This window comes from Alligator mississippiensis, chromosome 5 (genome assembly GCF_030867095.1).
Source record: "Alligator mississippiensis isolate rAllMis1 chromosome 5, rAllMis1, whole genome shotgun sequence".
Taxonomy (NCBI): Eukaryota; Metazoa; Chordata; order Crocodylia; family Alligatoridae; genus Alligator; species Alligator mississippiensis.
Window position 1 is genome coordinate 219,427,513 of NC_081828.1, and position 27,358 is coordinate 219,454,870.

Here is a 27,358-nt window from a genome sequence, read left to right on the forward strand (position 1 = left end):
AAATTTTCTCTCAGCCTCCTTCCTCCCCAGCACTTCTTGCTGTGTGCCTACCAGGTCCCATCAGACCTGAAAACAAGTCTCATATTGATGGGGTTTTGCACTGAACCATGGAGGAGTCTGAGAGATCCCCTGAAAGGCCCAGCGGCCTGTTACCACCCACCTGCACGGTTTCATCCATGGAGCACCGCCAGCCCGTACACGGAAAGGCCATTCAACCTCAAAGCACGAGGTGTAGCCACAAAGCTTGGTATAAACATGACATGTTTATTGAATGCTGAATCGGGGATGTGTATCTAGCAACGCATCCGTTTCCTCACTCGCACTTTCTGCCCATCTCACAGGGATGCAGTGTCTTCATCACTGACCTGGAAGATGGGATGCAGTGCACCCTCAGCAAGTCTGCAGATGACACCAAGCTGGGGGGAGCAGTAAATACGCTGGAGGGTAGGCCTAGGATTCAGAGTGACCTAGAGAAACTGGAGGATAGGGGCAAAAGAAATCTCATGAGATTCAGCAAGGACAAGTGCAAAATCCTGCACTGAGGACGGGACAATCCCATGCACCGGTGCAGGCTGGGGGCCGACTGGCTGGGCAACGGCTCTGCAGAAAAGGACCTGGGGTGACGGGACAAGAAGCTGAACAGGAGCCAGCAGTGTGCCCTTATTGCAAAGAAGACTAACAGCATCGTGGGCTGCACTGGTAGGAGTATTGATCTACGATTCGGTGAAGGATGCCTTATAAAATGTTTGCACGCCATCTGAAGTTGGGAAGTGCTCACTTAAGTGCTCAGGCTTGTCATCTAATGTCCCTCTTATATATTCACCAGTTGTTCGCAGTCACACACATATTTATCTGTTACATTATCTCCTAATATGTGCAACGGCCTGTTTGAGCTCGAAAGGGGTATTACATACACATGGATTTCAATACACATGATCAGATAGCTTAATTAATCCTAGGAAAAGATAACATTGACTACATATTTCAGTCTTTTGCGGGGTCACAGAAGCCTCTAAGATTCCAGGTGGGTCAGATACTTAAGTGAGAGTCTCTGGTGTCATTGCAAAGTCATTTTTTGGAGCCACCAAAGAGGCAGAGTCCTCCCAGCGGGGTTCTGGAGGGCAGGATTTCTCTTGCATTCACCGCACAAGCTAGCACCTTCCTGATGCACGCTGATCCTATGTCTTCCTAGTCTCGCAGCGATCCTAGAGAGTTTCCTATTGACTGCCAGAAGGGACAAGACAGAGTCCTGTACCTTTTCCTGGTTACCGATTCACTTGTGGATGCGATTCAGTTCTGTGTTTCTCTTACCAGACATTTTTTGGTGCTCACCACTGGACTATCTGAGCACATCTGTCGCTGACAGGTCCCTCCTTGTTTGCCTTCTGGCTGCACTTGCACTTGGCTGCAGCGTTTGCTCTCCATGGGCGAGGAGCACGGTTGTAGCTGTGATGATCCAGAGGATGAGTGAGAAGCAAGGTTTCTTTGGTAATATCTTTTACCGGATCAACTGTATCACGGGGAGAGAGGTTAGGCAAGGACTCTTTGTGCTCAGAAGCTTGCCCAACATCTCTCCCAATGATTACAGGGGGTCCAATAAAACCATGAAAATGTTTTTTGTCATCTCTCCCCAAAGCTGAACCTGTCAGAGGAGAGGGGTGCTGGGACATTCCCGGGGGCTGATCCATCTGCTGCAGCAGTGAGAGCAAAACAGAGCCGCGCACAGCACATGCATTTCAAGCACAAAGGGGTCAAACAAGAGCAACAGGAAGATGAGATGCCATAAGGCAGGGTGCGGACACCTGCCAAGACAGCGGCACATCCCATCATCCCCTTTCTCTCTCACACAGGGATTTCTCATGCCCAGAAGCCCATGACCTACAGGGACATCAGATGCAATAGGGAAAGGAGAGTATCAAGATAACTTTCTAGAGACGTGATGTAGTGGGCTGTGAAATCACCAGCCCAAGGAAGCCACACAGCATAGACGTAGCTGGACAGGGGGCTAGAAATGGGCGCTGGGGAACCAGCCGACCTTAACCCTGCAGGAGGAACTGGACTTCCCATCTCGAAACTTCCCGACTGCATTCTTCTGTCCGTGCATATCCCTCCACAGGGAAGCAGAGCCCTGCGTGTGTGCAAGGTGCTTCCCACAGCTCTCCACAGGTCCCTCCCAGGGTCTGAGCACCTGTAACCTGCTGTATAAATGCTCATTCTTGCTCAGAGCAAGGGGAACACCAGTCACCACGATGCTCTCTGTTGTGTTGGTTGTAGCCGTGTTAGTCTAAGGACATGGGCAGACAAGGGTCTTTGGGTAGATGTGATATCTTTTATTAGTTGGTCTAATAAAACCAACTAAGTTTATAGACCATTAGTCTATAGACTAATTAGTCTAAAATAGTAGACCATTAGTTTATAGGCCAACTAATCAAAGATATCACATCTAACTAAAGACCCTTGTCTGCCATGATGCTTTTTTGCACTTAAACAAAAGCAGGAGCTTCTGGGATCCTCTCTGCCGCTCAGAAAACACAATGCTGCTGGACCCAGGAAGAAATGATCCCCTGCACCTGATCTGCTGAGGGTGAGGAAACCTCCTTCCCAGTCTTTTCATTTCCAGTGAGTGGAGCAAGGTGGAGGACTGGTGGAGAGGGTGAGGAGGCTGTGCCCAAACCCTGCAAAGGGCTATCAGAAGATACCGACAGGATTGCTTTGCATTTCTGCTCCCCGTTTTGATAACGGTTCCCCCATGGATGAGGTCGGCTATTTTTACAGGAAAAATGACCTGGGCTATTGCAGGATGGCTTTGATGCCCATCATGAGGAGTCTTTGGTTTCTACCCCGGGTCAGCTTCACAGAGCAGAGCACGCGCAGCCTGACAGCACTGCCAACACCACGATGGTGTTTCTTTCCCGCTCCAAGATCAGACCGCTGCTTCTGGGAGTCCCTCGGGGGTCTGCACAGCTTTACCGAAGCTGCTTTAGCAGGCCTGGGGATAACCAGCTTAACTCACGGGGGGTGCTGCCGGGGACTTCTCAGGGACCTCGACTGGGGGCTCTGGGCAGCTGGTGGCGTGGACGTGCTGGTGCAGCAGGAGCTGCTGCTCCTGGGGGAAGCTCTCCCCGCACCGGACGCACCGGAAGGGCCGGACCTGGCCTTGGTGGCTCCTCTGGTGCATGGCCAGGCGCTGCGCCTGCCGGAAGCTCTTGCCACAGTGGGTGCAGATGAGCGGGCCCTGCCCTGTGTGGACCCGCTGGTGGGTGAGCAGCACCTTGCGCAGCCGGAAGCTTTCCCCACAGTCAGGGCAGGAGAAGGGCTTCTCCCCCGTGTGAAGCCGGACGTGCAGCTTGAGGGTGATCTTGTCCTTGAAGCTCCTGCCGCAGTGGGTGCAGGGGTAGGGGCGCTCGCCGGTGTGGATGCGCCGGTGGCTGAGCAGGTGGTGCTTCTGCGTGAAGCGCTTCTCGCACTCGGGACAGGAGAAGGGCTTCTCCCCCGTGTGCACGCGCCGGTGGATCACCAAGTGGTGCTTGTGGCTGAAGATCTTCCCGCAGGCCTCGCAGGCGAAGGGCTTGGCCCCCGTGTGCACCACTTGGTGGATGCTCAAGGGCGTCTTGTCCTTGAAGCGCTTGCCGCACTGGGCGCACTGGAAGGGCCGGCTGCCGGAGTGGGTGCGCTGGTGGCTGAGCAGGTGGTGCTTCTGGGTGAAGCGCTTCTCGCACTGGGCGCAGGGGAAGGGGCGTTCGCCCGTGTGCACGCGCCGGTGGGTGAGCAGGTGGTGCTTGTGGTGGAAGACCTTCCCGCACGCCTCGCAGGTGAAGGGCGGCTCTCCGGCGTGCCCCCGCAGGTGGGCGAGGAAGGCCTGGCGCAGGCGGAAGCAGCCGCCGCACTGTGCGCAGGTGAAGGGGCGCTCGGCCGCGTGGGTGCGCAGGTGGGTGGTGAGGTGCTGCTTCTGCGTGAAGGCGCGCCCGCACTCGGGGCAAGCGAACGGCCTCTCCCCGGTGTGGACGCGTCGGTGGATGAGCAGCGCCGTCTTGTCCTTGAAGCACTTGGCGCAGTCGGGGCAGGCGTGGGGCCGCTCAGCTGCTATCCCGTGGGGGGCACCGTGGGCTTCGTGGTTCTCGGTGCCCCCAGACAGGTTCCTCTGCTGCCCCTGGGTCCAGCAGCTCAGAGCCGAGGATGGAAGGGATTTCTCTACTGTTCTGCCACGTGCGGCCAGCATGCCAGCACCTTCCTCGCGGAGCCATTCCTCCTCTTCTTCCTCCCTTTTAACGATGATCACGTGGCCTGCTGAAAAGAGGTGAAAGCCTAGACATCGTTTCATCTGCTTGGGACAAAAGAAAGCTCCCACAGTCAACCTGAGCTGCGCTCACGGGGTGTCTCTCTCGTGACCCCTCATATAGGATGGTTTGGGCAGGACTGATCCTGCCTCAGGCAGCGGTCACACTAGATGTGACGCCCCTCCCAGCCCCGCTTCTCTAGGATTTCTGTGACTCACCTGCCCAAGTATCTGGGGGTCTGCATCCAGATCTCCAGCCCTGGGGATCCCACACGTACGGCTCCTCTCCTTTCTCCAGCTGGCAGATGAGCTCTGGCTTGGCACTGGGGCATCCTGTGCAGAGCAGAGCAACACGGTCTGGTCAGGGAGGCAGGATCAGGGCAAGGGGTTTCCCTGGGACACCACATCAGACCAAAGTCCCTTGTCAAGCGTCCTTGATAGGACAGGAAGGCTGGTCCTACTTGTCTAACTCACTGGTAGACAGATAAGAGCCCTCCCTCCCTTGCAGGGAGGTGAAGGCTGCTATTCAACCCCCTTGGTCTTCTCTCCTCCGGACTCAATCAACCCAGTGCCTCCAGCCTCTCCTCGCAGGTCCTGTCCCCAGCCCACAACCATTTCCACTGGCTTCTGCTGGACTCTCTCCAATGTGTCCACATCCAGCCCAAAACTTCTTGTGATGAGGCTCGTGGGATGCACACAGAGATGCCTTGTGTTATTTCCTGCTGCGCTGTGACACTGTAAAGAGACTGAGCAGACAAGAGGAATTTCTTCTCATTGCATGGCCCTACGTCACATAAGCAGCACAAAGGCTAACTATTCCCTGCCCCTCAAACACGATGCTGGCAGGCAGAGCTCAGCTTGGGTAAGACAAGCATCCTTAACCTGCTACGTCCTGCCTCCTTCATGGCTTTGTTTTCACTGTGCTATTCATGATCTTGGAAGGACTACACTGGGGACAAAGGGGGATCAGCTCCATGTTACCTGCTGTTCCCCACTGGAAGAGTGAAATCTCCTCTTATTCAGGCAGGTGCTAAGCATCCTCCTGAGCACAGGAGCTTGATCTCCACCTGTACAGCAGCCTTTGCACCATGCATCTGAATAGTAACAGGATCCTGATCAGCGGGCACCCCAAAAAGAGAATCCTCTCGCCCGCTGGGACTGGCTTGGCACGGACCGTGTCACCCAAGAAGCAACCTCTCCTTACCCAGAGAAGAGATGAGCTCGTAATTCTCCTTCATCACCTCCCGGTAGAGCTCCCGCTGCCATCCTGCCAGCTCTGCCCACTCCTCTGCTGAGAAATAGACAGCAACGTCCTCAAACGCCACGGGCACCTGGAAGACAAGCAGCCCCTGCTCAGCACCTCGTGTGCCAGGGACACTCCACCCCTGCAGCCCAGCTCGCTCCCAATTCAGCTCTGCAGGAAGCCGAAAGGAAAGAAACCCTCCTGCTCCACGTCGGAGCTGCAGTCATGGCCTGGCAGTGTTTGCAGTCGCTTTCCTCACCGTGGGAATGACAATGAAAGCAAAGCTAGTTTTATGCCATGGTGCTAAAGCCCAGCTTGTTGCATCCCTTTCTGCAACCCAAGACGGGGTGGCACCTTATGGACCCGGTCCTGCCTCCAGCCTGACTTCAGATCACGTGGGCTAACTAGGTCTCTGTCACTCAAATCCTACCAAAATTCTCCAGGGAGCAGCAAGACACCTTTCAGCCATCCCTTCTCGATACAGACACAGTCTCAGGGGTGTATTTGGTTAAGTTTGCTGCCCTTCCTTGACATCTGCATCGGAGCATGGGATTTCACAGGACTCCTTCAAGCCTAAGTAAAGGGAAGTTGATTCCAAGAAACCTTAAAGCATCAAAACCCTCCTCCCTCCCTTGTCAATGTTTATGCTGTTAAGCTTTGGGACTTCACAAAACATCACCCCTGTGCTCTGAGCAAGCATCCCTCTTTATTCATGACTGGCAATACTAATTTTGAACACTCCCTTGGCCCTTTCCATCTACAGAGCTCGAGCCTGTGATTATCTCTATGCCTATACTGAAGACAAGGAAAATGCAGTTCAGAGGGAAGGATGGATTTACATAGGTATAAGCTGGTGCTTGCTATATATATCTTCATTAACTAGTCTATAAAGGTGCATATCTACCTATAAAGGTTAGTCTAGTTAGTCTAGACAGGTGCCTGGCAATGGCTCTGTCACTTCAGAGGATTTCCCAGTTGACTTTGATCAGCATAAACCATGACAGATCTAGGGCCTTTCTCCTCTATCCCTGCCCAGGGGTGATCCTTTACACCAGTGCAAAAGGAGTGAAAATGGGCAGCATTCTGATGCGCATGCATTGCACTGGTGTAGGTGACTGGAGGATGGAAAAATCAGAGGCACTATATGAAACTCAGCATAATGAATGCAAATCCAATTTTTCTTTGGGGCTAAGCCAGGGCTCCTCATACACAGAATAATGAGGATGAGGTCACACTTTTCTCCTTCCTCTGTGTGTCTTGGCTCTCACAAGGGGCTAAACGCTGCAGTTTGCACCCGGACAAAGTTTCCACCGAAATCCGGGGCAGCTCCGAGTGGGGGAGAGCTATGGGTGCGACTCGGCTACGTGGAGCACAACGCTCCCAGCTCGTGGTTGACATGTCCTGAGCAGCTCTGCTCCATCATCTGCCCAAGGAAGATAACACAGATGCTTAGCGCTCTGTATTATCAGTGCTCTTCTGTGACTCGGTTTACCTGCTCCCTCGGCTGGCCTCTCTGTGCTGCACAACCCTCTTTCCTTTTGAATGGTCTTATTTTCTTACATAATTAGTCTAATCTATTTCAACTGCCCTTTACTTGGTTATTGGCCTACTTCCAATAACTTCTCTTTGCACTACAGGTTTACTGCCCACTTTCTTTTTATTTTAAGTGACTATTTTCATTGTCATAATGGAGTTACAGAGGGCCTTGTTCTACCTGGTATTTCTCTCAGGACATATCTGCTTCTCTCAAACCCAAGGAAGGGCACTTTGTGCCCGAAAGCTTGTCTAGCATCGCTCCTAACTACATAGTTGGCCCAAAATGAGATATTTCTAAACACTTCTCAGCTGAAATCATCCTCTTCACTGATTTCAGCAGACATGCTACATGCGGATGCACTCTGTTCAACACCTGATGGATTCACATCTGTTTCATCCACAGAGTCATCATATTTAGGGACTGTGTTGAGTCTTCAGCCTGACCTCTAGCATAATGCAGCCCAGAGGCTTCCACCCAGGGGTTGCTGTGTGTTGTGGATGAGCCACCTCACTCTTTCCAGAAGGACACCTGGGCTCAACATCAGAGGCTGGAGAGTACACCCTGGCAAACTGCCCCAGTGGGTAACACTATGAAAACCTGCTCCTTGCATCTCCTGCAAATGCATCCAGCTACTCAGTGCAATTCACAGAAAATTCAGGTTGGAAATGACCTCAGGAGGTCACATTGAGTCCAACCCCCTGCTCCAAGCAGGACCACCCCAACTACATCATCCCAGCCAGGGCTTTGTCTACCTGGGTCTTAAAAACTCCACGGATGGAGATTTCTCCAGCTCTCTGGGGAGATTGTCCCAGTGCTTCACCACCCTCCTCGTGAGAAAGCTTTTCCTAATAACCAACCTCAACTTCCCTTGCTGCAGCTTGAGCCCATTGCTCCTTGTCCTGTCATCTGCCCCCACTGAGAACAACCCAGCTCCATCCTCTTGACAGCCCCCCGGCAGGGAGGTGAAGGCTGCTATTCAATCCCCCTCTGTCGTCTCTTTTTCAGACTAAACAATCCCAATTCCCTGGGCCTCTTTTGGCAAATCATTTGTCCCATCCCCCAAACCATTTTCATTGCCCTGAGCTGGACTCTCTCCAATGTGACCACCTCCTTTCTGCAGTGGGGGCCCACAGCTGGACACAGCACTCCAGATGTGGCCTCCCCAGTGCTGAATAATGACTTCCCTCAATGTGCTGGCAAGGCTCGTACAATGCAGCCTTCCCGGCAGCAAGGGCACTGCTGGCTCCTATTCTGCCATTGCCTGGAGTCTCCGCTGCGGACCAATTTCTGCTCCGCTCTCCCGAAGCCCCCGCTGCCCCTTCTCCCAAATCTCCCGGGGGTCCCCGGGACCCTTCTCTCTGCTCCGCTGCAAACTGCTGCCATCTTAGCCCGAAATCCCCAGCGACAACATTGCTCCTGAATCACCAAGGCAGCTCCCTCCCGGGCCCGCAGCCACCTGCCCGGCGCTACCTGGCCAGGAGCGCCGTGCGTGCGCGGGTGCCCGATCCGGCTGCCCCGTGCAAGGAGCGGCCCCCGGCCCGCACCCCGCCGCCCGCCCGCGAGGGGTGCGGAGCATCGCGGGCAGCCGCCTACCTGGGCCGGCAGCCCGGCGGGCATGCTGCGGGCGAGGCGCTTGCAGCCCGGCGACCATTGCACCAGCTCCGCGGGCAGACTACAGCTCCCGGCAGCCCGCGGCGGCTCGCAGCTCGCGGGGGTGCGGGGCGGAGCGGGGCCGGCGGCCGGCCGCAGCGCGGGGCCCGCCTCCGCCTCCGCCGCCGCCACGGCCGGGGTGCAGGGCACCGCGGGACGGGGCACCACCCCACTGCAACCCCTGCTGCGAGCAGGACCAGCCCCGGCTCCAGCACCCCGGGCGAGGCTTTGCCCACCCGGGGCAAGGATGGAGAGTCCACAACATAAAGTCATAGAAAATGAGGGTGGGAAGGGGTGCAACCCCCTCCTGCAAGCAGGTCCAGCCCCAGTTACATCATCCCAGACAAGACTGTCTACAGGGGCAAGGATGGAGAGTCCACAACATTCAATCATAGACAATGAATGGCCACAAGCTAGCAGAGAGCAGATTTAGACTGGACATTAGGAAGAACTTCTTCACAGTTCGAGTGGCCAAGGACTGGAACGGGCTCCCAAGGGAGGTGGTGCTCTCCCCTACCCTGGGGGTCTTCAAGAGGAGGTTAGACGAGTATCTAGCTGGGGTCATCTAGACCCAGCACTCTTTCCTGCCTATGCAGGGGGTCGGACTCGATGATCTATTGAGGTCCCTTCCGACCCTAACATCTATGAATCTATGAATGAAGGTGGAAGGGACCTCAGGGGGGTCACAGCTAGTGCAACCCTCTGCTGCAAACAGGACCAGCGCCGACTACATCATCCCAGACAAGGCTTTGTCCAGCTGGGACAAGGATGGAGAGTCCACAGCAATACAAAATGAGGTTGGCAGGGACCTCAGGAGGCCACATCTAGTGCAACCCCCTGTTTAAAGCAGGACCAGCCCCAAATGCATCATCCCAGCCACATTTCATTTTAAAAACCTCCAAGGATGGAGACTGCACCACCTCTCTGGGTCACCTGTTCCAGTGCTTCACCACCCTCCTCGTGAGAAAGTTTTTCTTTAATATCCAACTTCAGCTCCCCTTGCTGCAGCCTGAGCCCATTGCTCCTTGTCCTGCCATCTGCCCCCACTGAGACCAGCCCAGCTCTGTCCCCTTTGCAGCCCCCCTGCAGGGAGGTGAAGGCTGCTATTCAATCCCCCTCAGTCTTCCCTTCTGCAGACTATATAAACCCATTTCCCTCTGCCTCTCCTCATAAGTCGTGTGTCCTGAACCATTTTTGTTGCCAACATGCAATCACAGAAAATGAGGGTGGAAGGGACCTTCGGAGGTCACCTCTAGTCCAACCCTCTGCTGCAAGCAGGACCAGCCCCAACTACATCATCCCAGCCAGGGCTTTGTCCAGCCAGGTCTTGTGGTGGAGTCTCCATCCTTCTCTCTGGGCAGCCAGCTCCAGTGCTGCACCACCCTCCTAGTGAGAGTTTTTCCTAATATCTAAACTTCCCTTGCTGCGAGACTGTGCCCTGTCGTCAGATATTTAGGTCTCCTCTGTCCTGTCTTCCCTGGAGCACCAGCGATGCCTGGGCATGGAGGGCAGATGCCAGGGAAAGGAAAAGGGGTTGAGGTAGCTGGGCTGAAACCCTGGACAGCCCCATGTTTAACCTGCAACACTGGGGTGGGGGAACAGGAACAATCCCATGTTCAAGATGCAGTTTCCCTGGCCCTTTGCATGAAAGGCTGAATCCAGTCCACGTCCCTGCATGCTCTGGGGGAGACCCCACAGTAAATCAAGGATAACCAGGCATGTCTAATGCTGTTTTCATACCCTGTCCCAAAGGAAAAGAGCAGCAAATCCATGCACCACCTCCTGTCCCTGCTGTTTTGGAGATGAGGAGGCCCCCAGGGAAGCTCTGAGCTGGAAAGGGCTGGGTAAAACTACACAAGTACAAGAAAAAAATGGAGCCACAATGTGCCTAAGGGCCCCAGTGATACTAAAAGGCTCATCTGGGTGTCACAGCAGCAAGAAATCACATCTGTAATGGCAAGCAATGGAAAAGGATGGCATGCAGACATGCAGAGTCAGGACTGACATCTCCAGGCAGGGTGACTCAATGGACCCATTGTGGAGACACTGCACATCGCTCTGCATCCCATTAGCACACCAGATGAGCTTAGACTCATCACTGATACCCAGGAGAGCCAAATGTGATGGAGGTTGACAAAATAATAAAAATGATGCAGAGAAAACAAACAGGGATTTGTTATTTACTCTCTCACAACAGCAGAATGAGGGGACACAAAATGAAATTATTAGGGACCAGGTTTAAAATTAACCTAGGGGTGACAGTGGACAATAAGCTGGATACGTGCCAGCAGTGTGCCCTTGGTGCCAATAAAGCTAACGGCATCCTGGGCTGCGTTGGCAGGAGTGTTGCCAGCAGATCGAGGCAGTGATCCTTCTCCTCTATTCAGCCCCGGGGAGGCCACATCCAGAGTCCTGTGTCCAGCTGTGGCCCCCGCTACAGAAAGGATGTGGACACATTGGAGAGAGTCCAGTGGAGGGCAACGAAAATGGTTGTGGGGCTGGGGGACAGGACTGGTGAGGAGAGACTGAGGGAAATGGGCTGATTTAGTCTAGAGAAGAGAAGACCGAGGGGATTGAATAGCAGCCTTCACCTCCCTGCAGGGGGGCTGCAAAGAGGACGGAGCTGGACTGGTCTCAGTGGGGGGCAGATGGCAGGACAAGGAGCAACGGGCTCAAGCTGCAGCAAGGGAAGTTGAGGTTGAATATTAGGAAGAACTTTCTCACGAGGAGGGTAGTAAACTACACAGGTTACCTATAGAGATGGTGGAATCTCCGTCCTTGGAGGTGTTTAAGACCCAGGTAGACAAAGCCTTGGCTGGGGTGATGTAGTTGGGGCTGGTCCTGCTTGGAGCAGGGGGTTGGACTAGATGCGAGCTCCCGAGGTCCCTTCAACCCTCCTTGTCCGTGATTGTGAAGTCCTCTTTCATGCAGCGTGCAACTCACTTGCAGAACTCAGGGCCACGATGTATTGTGGGGGCTGATACCCCAGTCCCAAAGGGGACTGAATAGTGGCCTGGATAGACCTTTGGCCTGCCCCAGGACACGGCCGTTCTTACATGTTAATGGTGGCACAGGGGGGGAATTCACCAGCTGGATCGATGTCTTTTATGGCTCCTTTGTGCCACTTGAGCCCTTTCCCCTAGGACAAGAGAGCAGGAATAGTGGGTGAGGGTCTTGCCAAATGGAAACTATGGCCTGCAGTGAAGATTTGGATTTAGGTTCAAGACTGAGACCCAGCAGAAGAGGAAAGAGACTATCCTCAGGGGTGCAAACAGCACCAAACTAGCTCAAAGCCCCAAGAGACCTTGCGTCCCTTCTTTGCATGGATTTAGTTTCACTCATTTTTTAGAACTAAATACCTGTCTGCCCATGGCAGGCACCATGACGGAAACAAGGAGGGATAGCAATCATTCTTTATCAGAGCCACAGGTGTTTTGGGGGAGCGCACTCACCCCACACCATCTGCTCCCCCAGCATCCTTCTGACCCTTCCCTGAGACATGCTGATAGTCCCAGGATCAAACCCACAAGCTCCCTGACGTGGCTCTTGTGGCCCTTCTGCCCTTGGAAATGGCTCCTCTCTTGCACGAATGCTCTGCTAATATCTCTGGGAAACGCTTTCCCCTGCAAGTGCCTGGGGACAGTTTGCTCTGTACAGGGCACTGAAGGTGCCTCACCTCCTGCTTCCGACCTCCGATGCCTTCCCCACATCACGTCACCAATCTCTCCCGCTTCATCTGGTGCACCCCCCTTTCTCCCCTGAGCACCCGGTAAGGAGGTCCTTGCTGCTGGGTGACCGTCAGATGTTCCCGGGCTGCCTGCCTGCACGTGGTCTGTCCTGGGGGTAATCCTCAAGCGGCTCCTCTCAGGGAAGCTTTTCCCACCTCTGTTGCATGTAAGTAGCTTCTCCCCACTATTGCTTCCCTGGTAGGTTTGCAGCCCTCTAGGGCGCTTGTCCACTTAATCAGTGCTTACCCACTAAAACTGTTCCTGGTTTAATTTTCCTTCCTTAGTTTATGATGACAAGGAGCCTTTTCCCAGGCTTGGAGCACAGGAACAGTTTCTCTTCTCTGGAGATTTCCCCGCGCTCAGCGGTCACCTCCTCTTCCTCGCCCAGCACACATCACAGCAGCTGCTCTTGGCATGCGCTCTCCCGTGTGCTCTCAGCTCGGCCTGATGCTCTGGGGGTTTCTCACATCAAAAAATGGGGAGAAGTGGGGCTGGAAGGGACCTCCAGAGGTCACAACTACTCCAACTTCCTACCGGAGGCAAGGCCATCCTTATCCAAACCACTTTGTATAAATCTATCGTCTAATCTCTTAGTACAGTCAACACCAGCCATCACACCTGCCACAGGTAAAGCAGGGAGACCACCACAGGCCATGTCTTTGGCACATAAATGGGCTGTGTATTCACTGGGGCTCCCAGGAGGACAGCAAACTAGGTACATTTCACTCATCTGCCTCCACATCTCGGTCTCAAATTTAGATGATATCTCCCTGCATGCCATTCACAAGCAAGCACCTTACCAGTCGCTCCTGTGAAAACTGCAGCCCTCGTCTCATGGACGTTTCCCCTTCTGCTATGGAGGGGTCTGTCCTGGAAAAGTAATCCTAGGAAATATTTTACACATGTGCAGAGAAGCTGGATATGGGAAGAGAGACTGCATTGTGCAAACAGCTGGCTCTTCACAGAGCTTGCGGGCACCTCTACGTCACAGCAGCGGAGAGCTGTGCTGGTGAACAGTGCTGTGCAGCACACCTGCGTTGGTGCAATTTGTTTGGTGGCAAAGATCCTCAGTCCTGTAGTCTGCCAGCCCGATAGCATGGGGACATCTCACCCCTTGCAGTGTTCAGGTCCCCTCGTGCCAGCTGCTGACCTGGATGCTTGTGCAGCTAGTTCCCATGCGTCTGCCCCTCTCTTAGCCCCCTTTACCATTTGCACAATAGCAAATGGGAGTCCAGACCCTGGCAGGGAATGTAAAGGGAGGCCTCAGGAGATAGTGAATTTGGCCGGTCTCACTTTTGTTTTTACTTCCCTTTTGAATAAAAAACAAATTGCATGCAGCACTTCCATCAAGGCAGAGCTATCAGGAGCCCCACATTGACACTTGCTGGAGTCCAGAACCAGCGCGAGAACTTCGTTAATGGGCATTCGTTTAAATACCCACCAAAGCCCTCGCTCCCGTCTCTCTCACCGCTACACTTCCAGAGGACAAAGCTGCACTCCCGGAGACTCCTGTATCTGCCACTTATTCCCAAATTGGCTGAGGTACTCTGGTCAGAGGTCTATTAAATCACGAAAGGTGGTGGATACGGTGAATAGTTATTCATCAAGTCCCAGAATACTAGAACCAGAGGCATCCACCAAAACCATCAGGAAACTCATTTAAAACAAACAAGGAAGTACTTTTTGATGCACTACATAGCGAACCTAAGGATGCATCGCCACAGGAGGTTGGAGAGGCAGGCAGCATGGCTACGCTCAAAAGAGGGACTAGACAGTTTCATGGAGGGCAGGTCCCTTGGGAGTTATTAAATAAAACAGCCAGGGATGTGTCTTCTGACATCCCTAAACCAATGATGGTAGATGCCAGGGAGGGTGGATCACTGTAGATCGGTGGGTCCACAGTTTGTATCTAAACAGCCTGTGAAAGATGGCTGTGATCAATCAAAAGCACGCGAATGCCCACACGTACAGTTCAAAAGGGGTCTGCACCTCCGTTCGCAATTTTTTAGGGGTCTGCAAATAACAGGTTGAAAACCACTGCTGTAGCTGGACTACCTGCCTGACCTGGTATTGTATTTGTCACGTTATATTTTACTATTAATTGCTATGATTTTGAGAAACAAAGCAGGAACACGGAACGGGCCAGGACACCTGGGGCATGAAGTCCAGACCTGTTATCGCAGGCAACCACATCCCATCACTCCTCTCGTAAGTGAAGAAAGCTCCCTCTTAAATCCAGCTGTTGCCCCATCCAGTCCTACAGGAAAGCTGGTCCAGAAACTCATTGCTATGGGTAGCCCACAGGACTCTGTAAGGGGGACCTGGCAACACAACACATAAAACCCAGCTCTGTTATTAAACTGCAGTGATCTCATTTGAGGTCACACACATTAAGCCAGTTTGTACTTGTGTGTTATACGTCAAGCTGTCTAAGAAGGTGAATAAGGACTGGTATCCTGTGTGTGCTCAGGGTCACTTCTTGGTCCTCTGGTGGTACTGGATTTCAGTACTGCAGGGCAGTTTGCACCTTCCCACCGACACTGCTGCTTCATTGCAATGAGAAAGTGGCACAACGGTAGGTTTGTCCTGTGAGGATTTGCAAAACACTTTTGAAAGTTACCAAATCTATACTCAGTAGCTAAATCAACTTGGTACAACCAGGAAAAATCACCAAATGCTGAAGTCTGAGGCATGAAACCATCACAGGAACTGGGGATGAGAAAGATAGAAGGCAAATAGACTGAAGTCTCTATGCTGTAGGCTATATAGATTAGTGGGTGCATCTATGCTAGACATTTACTGCACAGCTGCCTACCCATCTCTGCAGTAAAGTGTCACCATCTACACATGCAGTGCTATTAGGACAGAGTAAAATAATTAACTCCACTGTAGGATAGTACAGTTAGACACAAGCACTATCCTACAGCAGAGTTATTTACTCTGCTGCAACACACTGATGCCGATGGGGCTAGCTGGGGCACGAGGGTGCTTCAGAGGTTATTCATCCACATTAATTGCATGTGTAGATGTACCCAGTGCTCCTCAACTAGGTGCTACAGCCCCCTGGGATGCCTCGAGATCCTTTCAAGGGTGCCATGCAATGTTAGCACTGCGAGAGGTGCAAATGTGATTCACAAGATAAACACAGATTCCAAATAAGTGTTAAAAAGGGTCCACCTTGCTAGGGTCGGTCCAAGTTCTTTGCAACAACAAAAAAAAAAACAACCAAAAAAACCCCTTTTTAATTTTTGCGCGGTCAAAAGGAAGAGAAAATTAAAAGCTGGCATTTTCCAAGGGAGCCTTCAGTCTAATGAACAGTGCTTTGAGTCTAACAAGGCTGAGAACCACTGCCATAGATAAAACCTGGACGCTAGTTGCCACAGAGTGAGCTAGAGGCAGTAACATTGGCTGTCAAGTGGGCCGTGGGACAGACTCCTGGGACTCAAAAATTCCTAGGACAGAAAAGGGTTTGCAGTCCTCCAGCCAGACCTCCTGCCAAACAGGTTGCAATTTCTCACTTTGAAATCCTGCCCTGAGCCCACTGGCTGGTGGCTGAACCAGCAGGTGTTATCTAGACTGGGGCAGGGTGAGACCCTGGCACCCTAGGCATGTTCATTGCTTAATTTTCTGCTGCAACACTGTCAAAAGGATCATTTTTGATCCTTCTCTAGGCTCTTTTCTGGGCCAGCTGCTGGAGGAACCCTGCTTCCCATTACAAGCCCCTACTCCTCCACTCCTGGTTGACTGTCTTTGGAAAGCAGAGTGAGGCATGCTGATCATCGCTTACGAAGCCCTCCCTTGACTTTCTATCCCAGTTTGCTAGGTCATGTCAAACACATGGCCAGACGGTGTTGTCCTCAGGGGGAGAAATTCCATGACAATATGGGTCTGATACAACAGTATGATCTCAAGTGGCCTTAGCCACTGGCTGCATCTGCAGAGTCAGCTACAAGTAGCAGAGAGGCAGAAAAAGGCAGCTCCATAGTAAATAAAATAGTTTTTTGCTCACCTGCATCCAAACCCACAGTCTTCAAGTTCTCTCCCAACATTGCCTAAGTATTCCAGACTGCCTTAGGAATCCTAGGATCATAGAAAATGATGGTTGGAAAGGGCCTCATGAGGTCACATCTAGTCCAACCCCCTGCTCCAAGCAGGAGCAGCCCCAACTACATCATACCAGCCAAGGCTTTGTGTAGCTGGGCCCTAAAAACCTCCAAGGATGGAGAGTCCATAACCTCTCCAGGGAGCCTGTTCCAGTGTTTCACTGCCCTCATGAGAGTTTTTTTCAACTATTCAACCTCAACCTCCTTTGCTGCAGCTGAAGCCCATTGCTCCTTGTCCTGTCACCTGCCCCCACTGAGAACAGCCCAGCTCCATCCTCTTTGCAGCCCCCCTGCAGGGAGGTGAAGGCTGCTATTCAATTTCCTCGGTCTTCCCTTCTGCAGGCTGAATCAGCCTAGTTCCCTCGGCCTCTCCTCACCAGTCATGTCCCCCAGCCCACAACCATTTTCCTCGCCCTCCACTGGACTCTCTCCAATGTGTCCGCATCCTTTCTGTAGTGGGGGCCCACAGCTGGACACCGGACTGCAGATGTGGCCTCCCCAGTGCTGGATAGAGGGGAAGTGATTCTTCCCCTTGATCTGCTGGCAACGCTCCTCCCAATGCAGCCCAGGATGCTGTTCGCCTTCTTGGCACCAAGGGCACACTGCTGGCTCCCATTCAGCTTCTTGTTCACTGTCACCCTGAAGCCTTCTCCCAAATCCCAGGCCTTTATGATCAGAGGAGCAGCTTAGACATTCTCCTGCAGGCCTAATTAACCCTGCTGGCTCCAGTCAACTCTCTTGGATGGAGTGGGTAGGACATGGATCCAGACTGCAGCCGGGAGAGGTAGCACTCTTAGGGGTTATTGCAGTTCAGCAAGGGGCTCTGCAGAATGCATTAATAGGCAAGACTAGAGGAATTAATACTGTTCTCCACCCAAACGCCTAAGTCCGGGGAACCCTGGAGGCTTGTCTAATCAAGAGAACCGGTGTAATTCTTGTGCAGGGTAATACTTTGCTATCTCATCTCCGACACACTGCAGCAGCCATGCCACACTTCCTCCTCCGACTGAGTGAGCATTCCCAAGACTTCCCATGTCTCCCATGACATTGCCCTGAACACTGGATGAGGAAAGCAAACGAGGAGGTTGGCAAAGTCCTCCCTCTGAAGAAGTGTTTCTGGCTTGGGTGATCAACAGCAGCTTGGGCCCAGATGAGCTTGCAACAAGATGCAACTGCTTGTCCTATAATTGTTATATACAAATTGAAGCCAAATGGGAGATTCAACCTACAGGTGTTATACTATAAACACCTGTAGGTTGAATCTCCCATTTGACTTCAATTTATGTCCAGAACGTCCTGGTGACATTTCAGTTTACAAACAGACATCAGAGTACCCTAAAATAACTTATATTGCAGGCCTTAGACAGAGACCAAAGGACAGATATTTCCTGATGAGGACCTGCACAGTGATGGCCGAAGGAAATGATTCCTGTCTGCATGGCTGTGTAGCCACAGACCTGCCAGGAACCCCAGCTTATTTAGGTTTTGGGCTGTAATTTCTTCCATAGACTGAAAATATTCAAAAGGTCTGGGGTCTCACAGCATACCCCTGCCAAGGCCAGTCAGGCACAGACGTGATAAACTCTTTAAAGCTCCAAGTGCTATAAGAGCCCGAGACGTTGTATGTTAGTATTGTAATCACAGCACATAGAGAAGTGGGGCTGGCAGGGAGCACCAGAGGTCCCATCTAGTCCAATCCCTGCCTGAGGCAGGATCAGCGCTGGCCAAACCGTCCTACACACATCCATTGTCTGACCTCTTAGACAAACTACACAGATGTAACATTTAACCCTGGGCTGGTTCTATTCAGGTCAGTCATCTCTGATAGTCTGAATGGTCTCCAAATGCCTCAACCTGTGAAAAATGTTGCTTTCCTTAAGTTTTTTTTCGGGTTTTTTTTATGAACTAAAGTAATAAGCCTCCTTTTGAGACTGAGACCAGGAACACCGGCTGCTGCCCTGCCTACCTGTGCTGTCAGCTCTCGATTTCTAATAGCCGATTTCCTACTAAAAAAAAATGCTTTTTTGGTTTTGAGACTGACAGCTATGTCTTATTTCACACTTGTGCACCTAAGTTTCATTTTGCAGTGGGGTAGAAATTATCCCGCTGCTACTCATCCCATCTGACCATTAAATACAAAATGCAGAAGCAGCATTAAGAGCAGGGCCAGAGCCTACAGCCCTCTCTCCCGCGTGGCAGCATCTCTCTCTCTCTCTCTGCCCCACATCTCTTCCCCTCCTAGCTGCCCCATGAGCCAGCTTCAAGAGCAGGCTGGAAATTGCCCTAGGCAATGCCCAGCCCATGGCCTGGTGATCAGAGCTCTCTGCTGGGAAAGTCAAATTCAAACCCTCTCTAGGTAGAGGGGGGCTGGAAGCTGTTTCCCACCCTAGGCAAGTGCTCTATCCACTAGACCATTGGGCTAAATGCATGAGGGCTCTCTTCCCCACCTGCTAGTTTTACAGACATGCACCAGGCAATCCTATTCCATCATGGGTGCAAAGAAAATCAAAATTGAGGGGCCCAAAATTGCAGCTACCTAGCTATACAAGGGTCATTTGCCTCATAAAGGCAGTGTCCTCATTTCCTGTGCATCTGGCAGGATTACAGGCCATTCCTTTTGCATACCGTCATTCTGGATCAGCAGTTCATCTGACTTAATCCCCTGGAACTACAGACCTGCATCCATGGCAGAGACTTTGGTGTGTGGAGCGCCGTTATGTGGTGGAGGGAGGTTGGCCATTACTGCTGTACCAAAGTAACGTCACATGCACCCATGCAAAGACCAAATGGTTCTTCAACTAGGATCTAGCCCCTAGAGTGGACAACGTACCCCAGAGAAGCCAGCAGACAGACACCCAGAGGACAGGTGGTCATCGCAAGATCTGTCTTGCGCTGACTGCCACAAAGGGCCACCAATTCTTGCAAGCTCACGTGAGCCTGGACAAGCCCTAAAGCAATGCAAGTATCATCAGATTGGAGAATTCAATGCTGTGGCTTGGTGATAAACCAGCAGGAGCAAAAGGTTAAGTAGGGGAAGATCATGACAATGAAGTTCATGGCACAAGAGAGAGGCCGCTAGGTAGGTGCAGCCATTCAGGTGAAAGGAGCCGCTCATCAAGGAAAGCCAAGGGGCTCATTGTACTTTCCACAGGAAGAAACCTTTACTTTACTGATCCAAGAGAATGAGCATTTCCCCCTGTACTTTAGAAATGTTTTCTATGCATTTTTTTTAAATACAAAAGAGGAGCAGCTGGTGGTGCTTTAAGAGGCATTTTCATGCAGCATGCTGGGTCACTCCAGAGCAGCTTGAGCAGAACTGGGAAGGGTGCTTGACTGCAGATGCTTGCTCACTAAAGCCAGAGACTGCTACAAGAGATGAGGGAGGAGGACAAAAACCTAACAGTGGGACAATTCAACAGCACGTGGAAGAACGCTGTCACTTCCCACTGTACCAGGGAAACAATAAATAAGAGACAGCTTTGTGACAAAGGTCCCATAGTCCAGAGCAAGCTGCAGCGAGGTCTCCTAGCAAACGGCTTCCTCGCTGCCGCAAGACTGACCTAGCATAAATACAGCATAAATAAAAGCTAGGCTACGTGCGATTAAATACATGAACAAAGTAGGTATCGCAGTTCATCCTTGCCCCCGAGACAGAGTGAGTCCGTGCTTTACTGTCCTATCAGAACAATTCAGTGACTTTCACCAGGACTTGTGCAAACTAGCGAGCTTCTACTAGAAAAAGAAAGATCGGACAGCTACTGGTGACTCAGGGCACTTGTACTCCATTTATGCTAAGTAGGTGATGCTATTTTGTAGGGTATTTCCGAAGCAGCCAACAGAGCAAGGTGGCTGGGCAAATATCCATGGGACACTCAGGGCCCAGAGAGGAGGCCGAGACGTCAGCAAGGTCTCACAGCAGACCCCAGGCCAGCGGGGCCACCACACCAGAGATCGGTTCCTCTCAGAGAGACAGCTAGATGCCGTCACGTGCCCCAAGTGCAGGGGCCTTGCTGCGGGTCCTCAGTGCAGCGCGATTCCCAGGCTTGCTGTATTCAGAGGTGACACCCCATGCTCACGTGTGGCTCCTCTGATGCAGCTGAAGGTACTTGTTCTGCGTGAACCGCTTCTTGCATTCAGGGCAGGCAAAAGGTCGCCGTCCACCCTGGGACCCCGGCAGGGCTGCAAGGTCAGGCTTCTGGCTCGCGGCCCCTCCACCGGCCGAGCGCGGCTGATCTGCTGTGGGCGATGGATGGGCGGCAAGCCGCGGGGCCTGGCCGGCACCCTGATCGGCATGCGTCCTCTGGTGCGCCAGCATGATCCGCTCGTCCCGAAACCGCTTCTCGCACACCACGCACTGAAAGGGCTTCTCCTCAGCCCGGGCGCGCTGGGAGCATGGTGCCGCTGCACCCATCTCATCCCCACCCAGCAGCTGTGTGCCCCGATGGACCCGCTGGTGGCTTTTAAGGTGCTGCTTCTGGCTGCAGGTCTTGCCGCACTCCCCGCAGCGGTAGGGCCTCTCACCCGTGTGGACACGCTGGTGGATGACGAGCGTCTTCTTGTCCTTGAAGCTCTTGCCGCAGTGGGCGCAGGGGTAGGGGCGCTCGCCGGTGTGGATGCGCTGATGGCTGACCAGGTGGTGCTTCTGGCTGAAGCGCTGTCCGCAAGCCGGGCAGGGGAAGGGCTTCTCGCCCGTGTGCACGCGCTGGTGGCTCAGCAAGTGGTGCTTCTGGCCAAAGTGCTTCCCGCACGCTGGGCACGGGAAGGGCTTCTCCCCGCGGTGCACCTTCTGGTGGGACACCAGGATCTGCTTCAGGCGGAAGGTGCTGCCGCAGTCCGGGCAGGCGAAGGGGCGGGCCGCCGTGTGCGTCCGCTGGTGCTTCCGCAAGTCCCGGCTCTTGTTAAAGCCTTTTCCACACTGGGCACAGAGGTGTGGCCGCTTGGGTGCTGGGGGACTTCGCAGGGGCCGCATCTGCAGCTTCTGGGGCTGGCTCCTTCCTCTCCCGGGGGCTGTGTCCTTCCTCCCCACGTGGGTTTTTTGGTGGCGCTTGAGGTCCCCCTTGGAAGGGAAGCCCTTTGCACATGTGGGGCACTTGTAGGGACGCTCCCCTGTGTGGCTCCTCTCGTGGATGGTCAGAGCCGTGTTGCTCTTGAAGCTCTTGTCGCACTCGGGGCATGTGGGCGGCTTCTTCTTGAGCGAGACTCTGGGGTGAGGGGTTGCTGGAGGCTGGCTCGGCGCACTGCCCCCCTGGCTGCGTGGCTTATCGAGGGTCTTGCTTTGAGCCGTGCTGCTCTGCGTCTTTGCGCCCTGCGAGTCCACACATCCTTTGGATTTTCCCGAGAGAGCAGCAGGGGACTCCTGGGTCTCTGCACGCTCCTCTTCCTCCTTCTTAACCCGAAACACATCATCCGCTGGGAAGGAGAGAAGGGCACAGAGGTTATTTTCTGGAGCAAGACAACTGCAAGTTCAGCATCCCCCATGCTGCAGAGAACCCCGGCAAGGGTCTGTGGATGAAGCTCTGAATTTCTCTGGGGAGTTGGGAAGTCTCCTCCCTTCCTACCCAGGACAGAGATGTTCTCCTCACATCAGAGAAACAGCTGCATTAAAGCTGAGCAGGTCTTATCCTTGCAATGCTGAACTTTAATGCAATACCACTGAGACACAGCATCTGCCATCAGCAATGCAGAGCAGCCTCAGTGCCCGCAGCAGAACTACGCTGTGCTATGTAGAAGCAAGTTTTGGACCCCATGGCCACCCCAGAGAGGCAGCTGGGCTCCAAGCCCATGCAACTAGTGGCCTCTCTCTCTCTTGTGGGTTAGACGTCAGTTTTGTTCACTCTAATCCTCACCCTGCCCATTGCCACAGCATCAGAGGTCCTGGACATGGGCATGCTTGGGTGCTGTTCCAGCCGGTAATCTTCTCCCACATGGAGCATATAACTTAATTATTTCTAATGGGAAGTCATGACTGACCCCAGGCCTGGTGCCCCCAGGGGTGTAGTTGCAGTCCCATCACGAGGGAGCTGCCTCACCCTGCTTACCCCTTCCTCCCTGCCAATGCATCGCCCTTCCTGCGGTGGACTTCACCCCGTGCCACCCACCAGACCAGGCCCCCGTTACTCACCGGACCAGGAGTGTCGGGGCTTCCCCGGCACACTGGGGTCCGCAGGGTCTTCGACACACGGCTCTTCCTCCTGCTCTATCTTACAGATGATCTCCGGTTTGACAGACGGCCAACCTGCCCGGGACAGGGAACAAGTGTCTTTCACGTGTGCTGGTGTGCTTGGGGTCTGCCTTCTCTGAAATAACCCCTCTACTCCGAATCCTTGGCCCAAAGCATCTCACTGTCCTCCATCCCCTACCAGCTTTCTGCCCCTCTCAGACACAGGCCTGTTGTCAGGTTGCTCCTACCAGGCTCTGGTTTGGTTCTCCGTCTTCTGTTTCCACTAATCTACCCAGCCTCCTGCCCTGATCTGCTGCCCTGTGGTCTCCCTTGTCCATCACAGGCCATAGCCCCAGGGACTGCTCTCTGATCCTCTATGCACAGGGTACATTATGGCTCCCGGTGCTCAGTGATAGAGGGACATACCAGCACATAAGTCCAGCTTAAGACCCTGGGGCTGAGGCTTCCCAACCTACATTTGGGCCCCGAAAAAAAAAAAAAAAAATCAAGGCAAGTAGACTTTCAGTTTCCAGGGCTCGCTGCAGTTTCTCAGCCCCAGTGAAACATGCAGGTTCCTTGCCCTGGAGCTGCCCAGCCCTCGAGCACAGGACGCCTCACCCAGCGAGGCCACCAGCTCGTAGTTCTCCATCATCACGTCGCGGTACAACTCCCGCTGCCAGCCCGCCAGCTCTGCCCACTCCTCCGGGGAGAAGTAAACCGCCACATCCTCGAACGTCACCGGCACCTGCAAGGACAAGCGATCCCAGGTCAGCGTGTCAGGCTGCACCAGCCCTGCAGCCTGCTCAGAGGTTTGCAGCTGGGGCTGATCCTGCTGCCACACAGCACCACACCTGAGCCAAGGTAGGGATGCAGCCCTGTCTACAGGACTGGGGAAAAAGGATTTCAGTGTCACCCAGTAAACAAAGAATTAAAATAAAGAGAGAGAGAAAGCTGCAGGCTGTGAAGCAGAGGCCCCCGTTCCCTGCCTCACCGCCCCAGGTCTACCCTCTGGCAGGCTGAAGGCAGGGGGTGCAAGGCCAAACAGCAGAGGAAGGAGACCAGAGGTCGCAATGCTGGGGAGGGGGCAGGTGAAGAAATAAGAGAAGACAGGGTGGGTTGGTATGGGAAGGGAGTGAGGGCACCCCAATATCCCAGCAGAGATGCACCCAGCTCTGAAGACGGTGCATCCCCAGAGAGCGAGTGGCAAAGGAAAATGAGGCAGGGCTTTATAGGGGACCCCGTATTCAAGCAGCCCGCCTGGCATCAAGAGCCCGGGTACTTCTTGGGTAGTCATGTCCCCAGCCCCACAGAGCAGTCCCGATGGCATGAGGTGCAATAAGGGGACCCCTGCCAGCCACCCCGAGCAGCAGACAAGACCCAGGATACTTGAGGACAGAGCACTGCTCTGCCCAGGCATCTTCCTGCTGTGCACAATGCAACCTCGCCAGCTCCCCAGACTCCAGATTCACCTGGATTTCTGCAAGTGCAAAAATAGAAATGCCTTCCAGAAAGCAGGCAGCAGTCCCCACGCTGCTGTGACAGCCCCCTGCATCTATTTATAGAGACAACTTAATAAGGCACCAGTTTTACAGTGCTTCACACCATGACCCGTGCTCCAGCATCTCCCCAGGACTCTCACTCCTCATTGGAGCATAGGATCACCACGCTCTCACACCGGCAGTCATAACAACACTACACATACAGCCTCTCGCCCATCTAATACCTCAGGCATCCATAGACTTACCTGGGCTTGGCTGCCTTCTCTCTGGGCTTACAGCCTTATTGGATTTTGCATGGGGGGTTGGCCCATGTGCTGCACTTCAGGTCACTCTAGTGTCCCCTACTCAGCATGCCCCCTGGGGCAGCTCTTCAGGCACTATTCTGCACCAACATGCTCAGCACTTTGGGTCATCCTTGTGCACCCTACTCTAGGTGAGCCCTTTGCTACTTGCACCACTGCACCCCACCACCAGGGCAGAATGGGGCTCAAGTGCCCAGAGACATGCCTGGCCCCACCCTGGGTAACCCAGCAGGGTGCGGGGGTAAGATTATTAGGCACCCCTACTCACCTTCCACCAGGGAGGTAACTGGCCTGGCATTTCTGGGGGGCTGCTCCACCATGAGCAGTCCCAACAGGCTACCCATCCCCAGCAGGGTGCAATTTTCAGTCAGGACCAGGACCAGGACCAGGACCAGGACCAGGACCAGGACCAGGACCAGGACCAGGACCAGGACCAGGACCAGGACCAGGACCAGGACCAGGACCAGGACCAGGACGCTCTGAGCAGCAGCTCAACCAGCTATTGCTCTGTTGGCTGCCAGCAGCAAAGTGCTGCTGCAGCCCTAGGCAGCCTGGACCTAAAAAGGAGGCTGCTCAGCCCCCTCCACCAATCCTAGGGCCCTCCTGCAGGCAGGTGACTGCCACATTAGGGCTAGCCCGCACCTGCTGGCTGCCCTGCTGACTGCCATATAGCCCTTAAAGTGGCAGGCACCGCGGGTGCTCTGCCACAGTGACAGTTAATCCAGTTAAGCCGTTTCAGCTTGGGGCAGGGCATGACTGCGTCCAGGAATGTGGAAAAGGGATCATCCTCCAACTTCCCAAGTGACTGCAACAACAGGCATGGGATTGTTGCAGCCCCCCTCGCTGAAGTCTTCTCTGCGATTTCTACAATAGCCCTAAGATGCTGACTTCAATCTCACAAAGGCCAGAACTTCCCCCTATGTATTTTGGTAGAGCAGAGTAAGAAACACAGGCAGGCACAGCATGAAGGGTGTGGATTTCCCCCACATCTGATGGACTGGGAAGACGCTGTGGTGGATAATATGGGTCTAGGGGTCCCCAACAAAACAGTTCAAGTGATGACAAGTCCGGATCAGGACGCATCACGTGCATCAGGAGGGTGTGAGACAGTCCAGGTTGTCTCTTGTCTTTGCCTTGCCAGCGCTGCCACTGACTTTGCTGTGCTGCAGCTTAGCAGACGCAGGCAGGGCAAGAAGGGAGGGGGCAGAGGCTTCATCTTTTGCAGACGCCGTGTCTCATGAATAGACTAGTGATAAGCAGATGGCCTTGCAAATTCAATGTGATGAACCGAACAAAGCTGACTCCTGCCAAGCTCCTTTTGCATCCTCCCAGGTGCAGTAGAGGCCTAGAAAAACAGTAGGTCCCAGTGCTGCTTTCCGTGCAGTCACTGTGCAGAGGCCTGAGGACAAACAGCGGAGAGGCCCCAGCATGGGCAATGCTTTCTGCCATCAAGGGAGGGACTGGAACATCTTTTAGAAATACCCAAAAAGGACAGATATAAGCAAATGCTTTTTTGTAGCCTCAAAGAGGGGAGCCAGCCTGGAGGCAGGCACTGCAGCCAGTGGATCACAGGAGCTGAACTGCTTCATCTGAACGTAAACACTTTGGAGGAAAGAGCCCGGGGTAGAATCATAGAAACAGCAGAGAAAATCAGAGGTGTGGGGCTGGCAGGGAGCTGCAGAGGTCACATCTAGTCCCAGCCCTGCCTGAAGCAGGATCAGCCCTGTGCAAACCAGCCCAGATGAACCCTGTGTCCAACCACTGAGCAGCATGACACAGTCACCCCTGACACAGACCCAGGCATCACCCCTGCCCCTGCCCCCAGGAAAGCAGGGGGGCCGCGGCGCCAATGTGCTGCCAATGCAAAGGTTGCTAATATACACACGAGGCCACACCACCCACTGCAGAGGAAGGCACCCCTCCCAGTCCGCACCAGTCTGAGCAGGGGGGAAATCCCTTCCTGCCCCAGTGCAGCATGGGGCTGAGCCTGAGCACAGGGGCAAGACCCTCCAGGGTTGGTGCCAGCAGGAGCACTGGCACAGCTCAGCCCCATCCCCAGCCTGGGCTGCAGCAGCACCAGCGCCTCTGGGGGAGGTGAAAAGACAGGTGCCTCCAGGCCAAGACAGCGGTGCCTACGTGGGCATCCCTGCTCTCCCTCCCTCCCTGGGCACCTCCTCTCCAGACTCAGCCAGCTCTGGGATGCGGCAGCCGCCCGGCTCCTGGGTGCAGCCTGGCAGTGGGGAGAAGTGGGGCAGGGGCAGGAGCAGGGGCAAGGGGAGAGGGCAGGGTGTGGGTGCAGGGGCAGAGGGCAGGGTGTGGGGTGCAGTGGTGGGGCAGAGGCAGATGCAGTGGCAGAGGCAGGGGTAGATGCGGTGGCGGGGGCAGGGGCAGTGGCGGGGCAGGGTGCAAGGGCAGGGGCAGGGGCAGGGCAGGGCGGTGCAGGCTGCCCGAGGGGATGCTGCGCGCCCGTCCCGCGGGTTTCCCGCTGTCCCGTGGCCCTGGGTGGTTGGCACGGAGGCAGCCCGGGGTGGCAGCCCGTGCCCGGCCCGGCCCGGCCCTACCTGAGCAGAGCCCCCCGCAGCCATCCCTGCCGAGCCGAGCCGAGCCGAGCCGGGCCGGGCGGCTCCTCCGCGCTGCGGGACCCGCGGCCGCGATGCTCCGCGCCCGGTGCAGGCTGGGAGGTGTAGTCCGGCCGGCCGCGGGAGGGGGGGAGATGCTCCGGGACGCTGCCCGCGTGCTCGCCAGGACCCGGGAGCGGGGCTGCCGCCCGCCCGGCTCCGCCAGCAGCCCCGGGTCGTGGCCGGGCTGGCCCGAGGGGGGAAGGCTCGCGGGCTTCGGCCAGCCCACGCACCCGCGGTCT

The 27,358-nt window shown here is 54.3% G+C and overlaps 1 protein-coding gene across 1 annotated transcript; it reads right to left on the reverse strand.

The window, feature by feature from the left end:
* Nucleotides 1-243: 243 nt before the first annotated feature.
* LOC102565599 (zinc finger protein 420) lies at nt 244-27,035 on the reverse strand. Its single transcript, XM_059729373.1, has 8 exons — nt 24,767-27,035; nt 23,316-23,442; nt 22,659-22,772; nt 20,611-21,946; nt 8,650-8,878; nt 5,481-5,607; nt 4,496-4,609; nt 244-4,287 (listed from the first exon to the last, which is right to left on the reverse strand). Exons 1-8 carry the CDS (start codon nt 24,794-24,796, stop codon nt 3,005-3,007), a joined length of 3,360 nt encoding a protein of 1,119 aa, XP_059585356.1. The 5' UTR covers nt 24,797-27,035; the 3' UTR covers nt 244-3,004.
* Between the last annotated feature and the right edge of the window lie 323 nt (nt 27,036-27,358).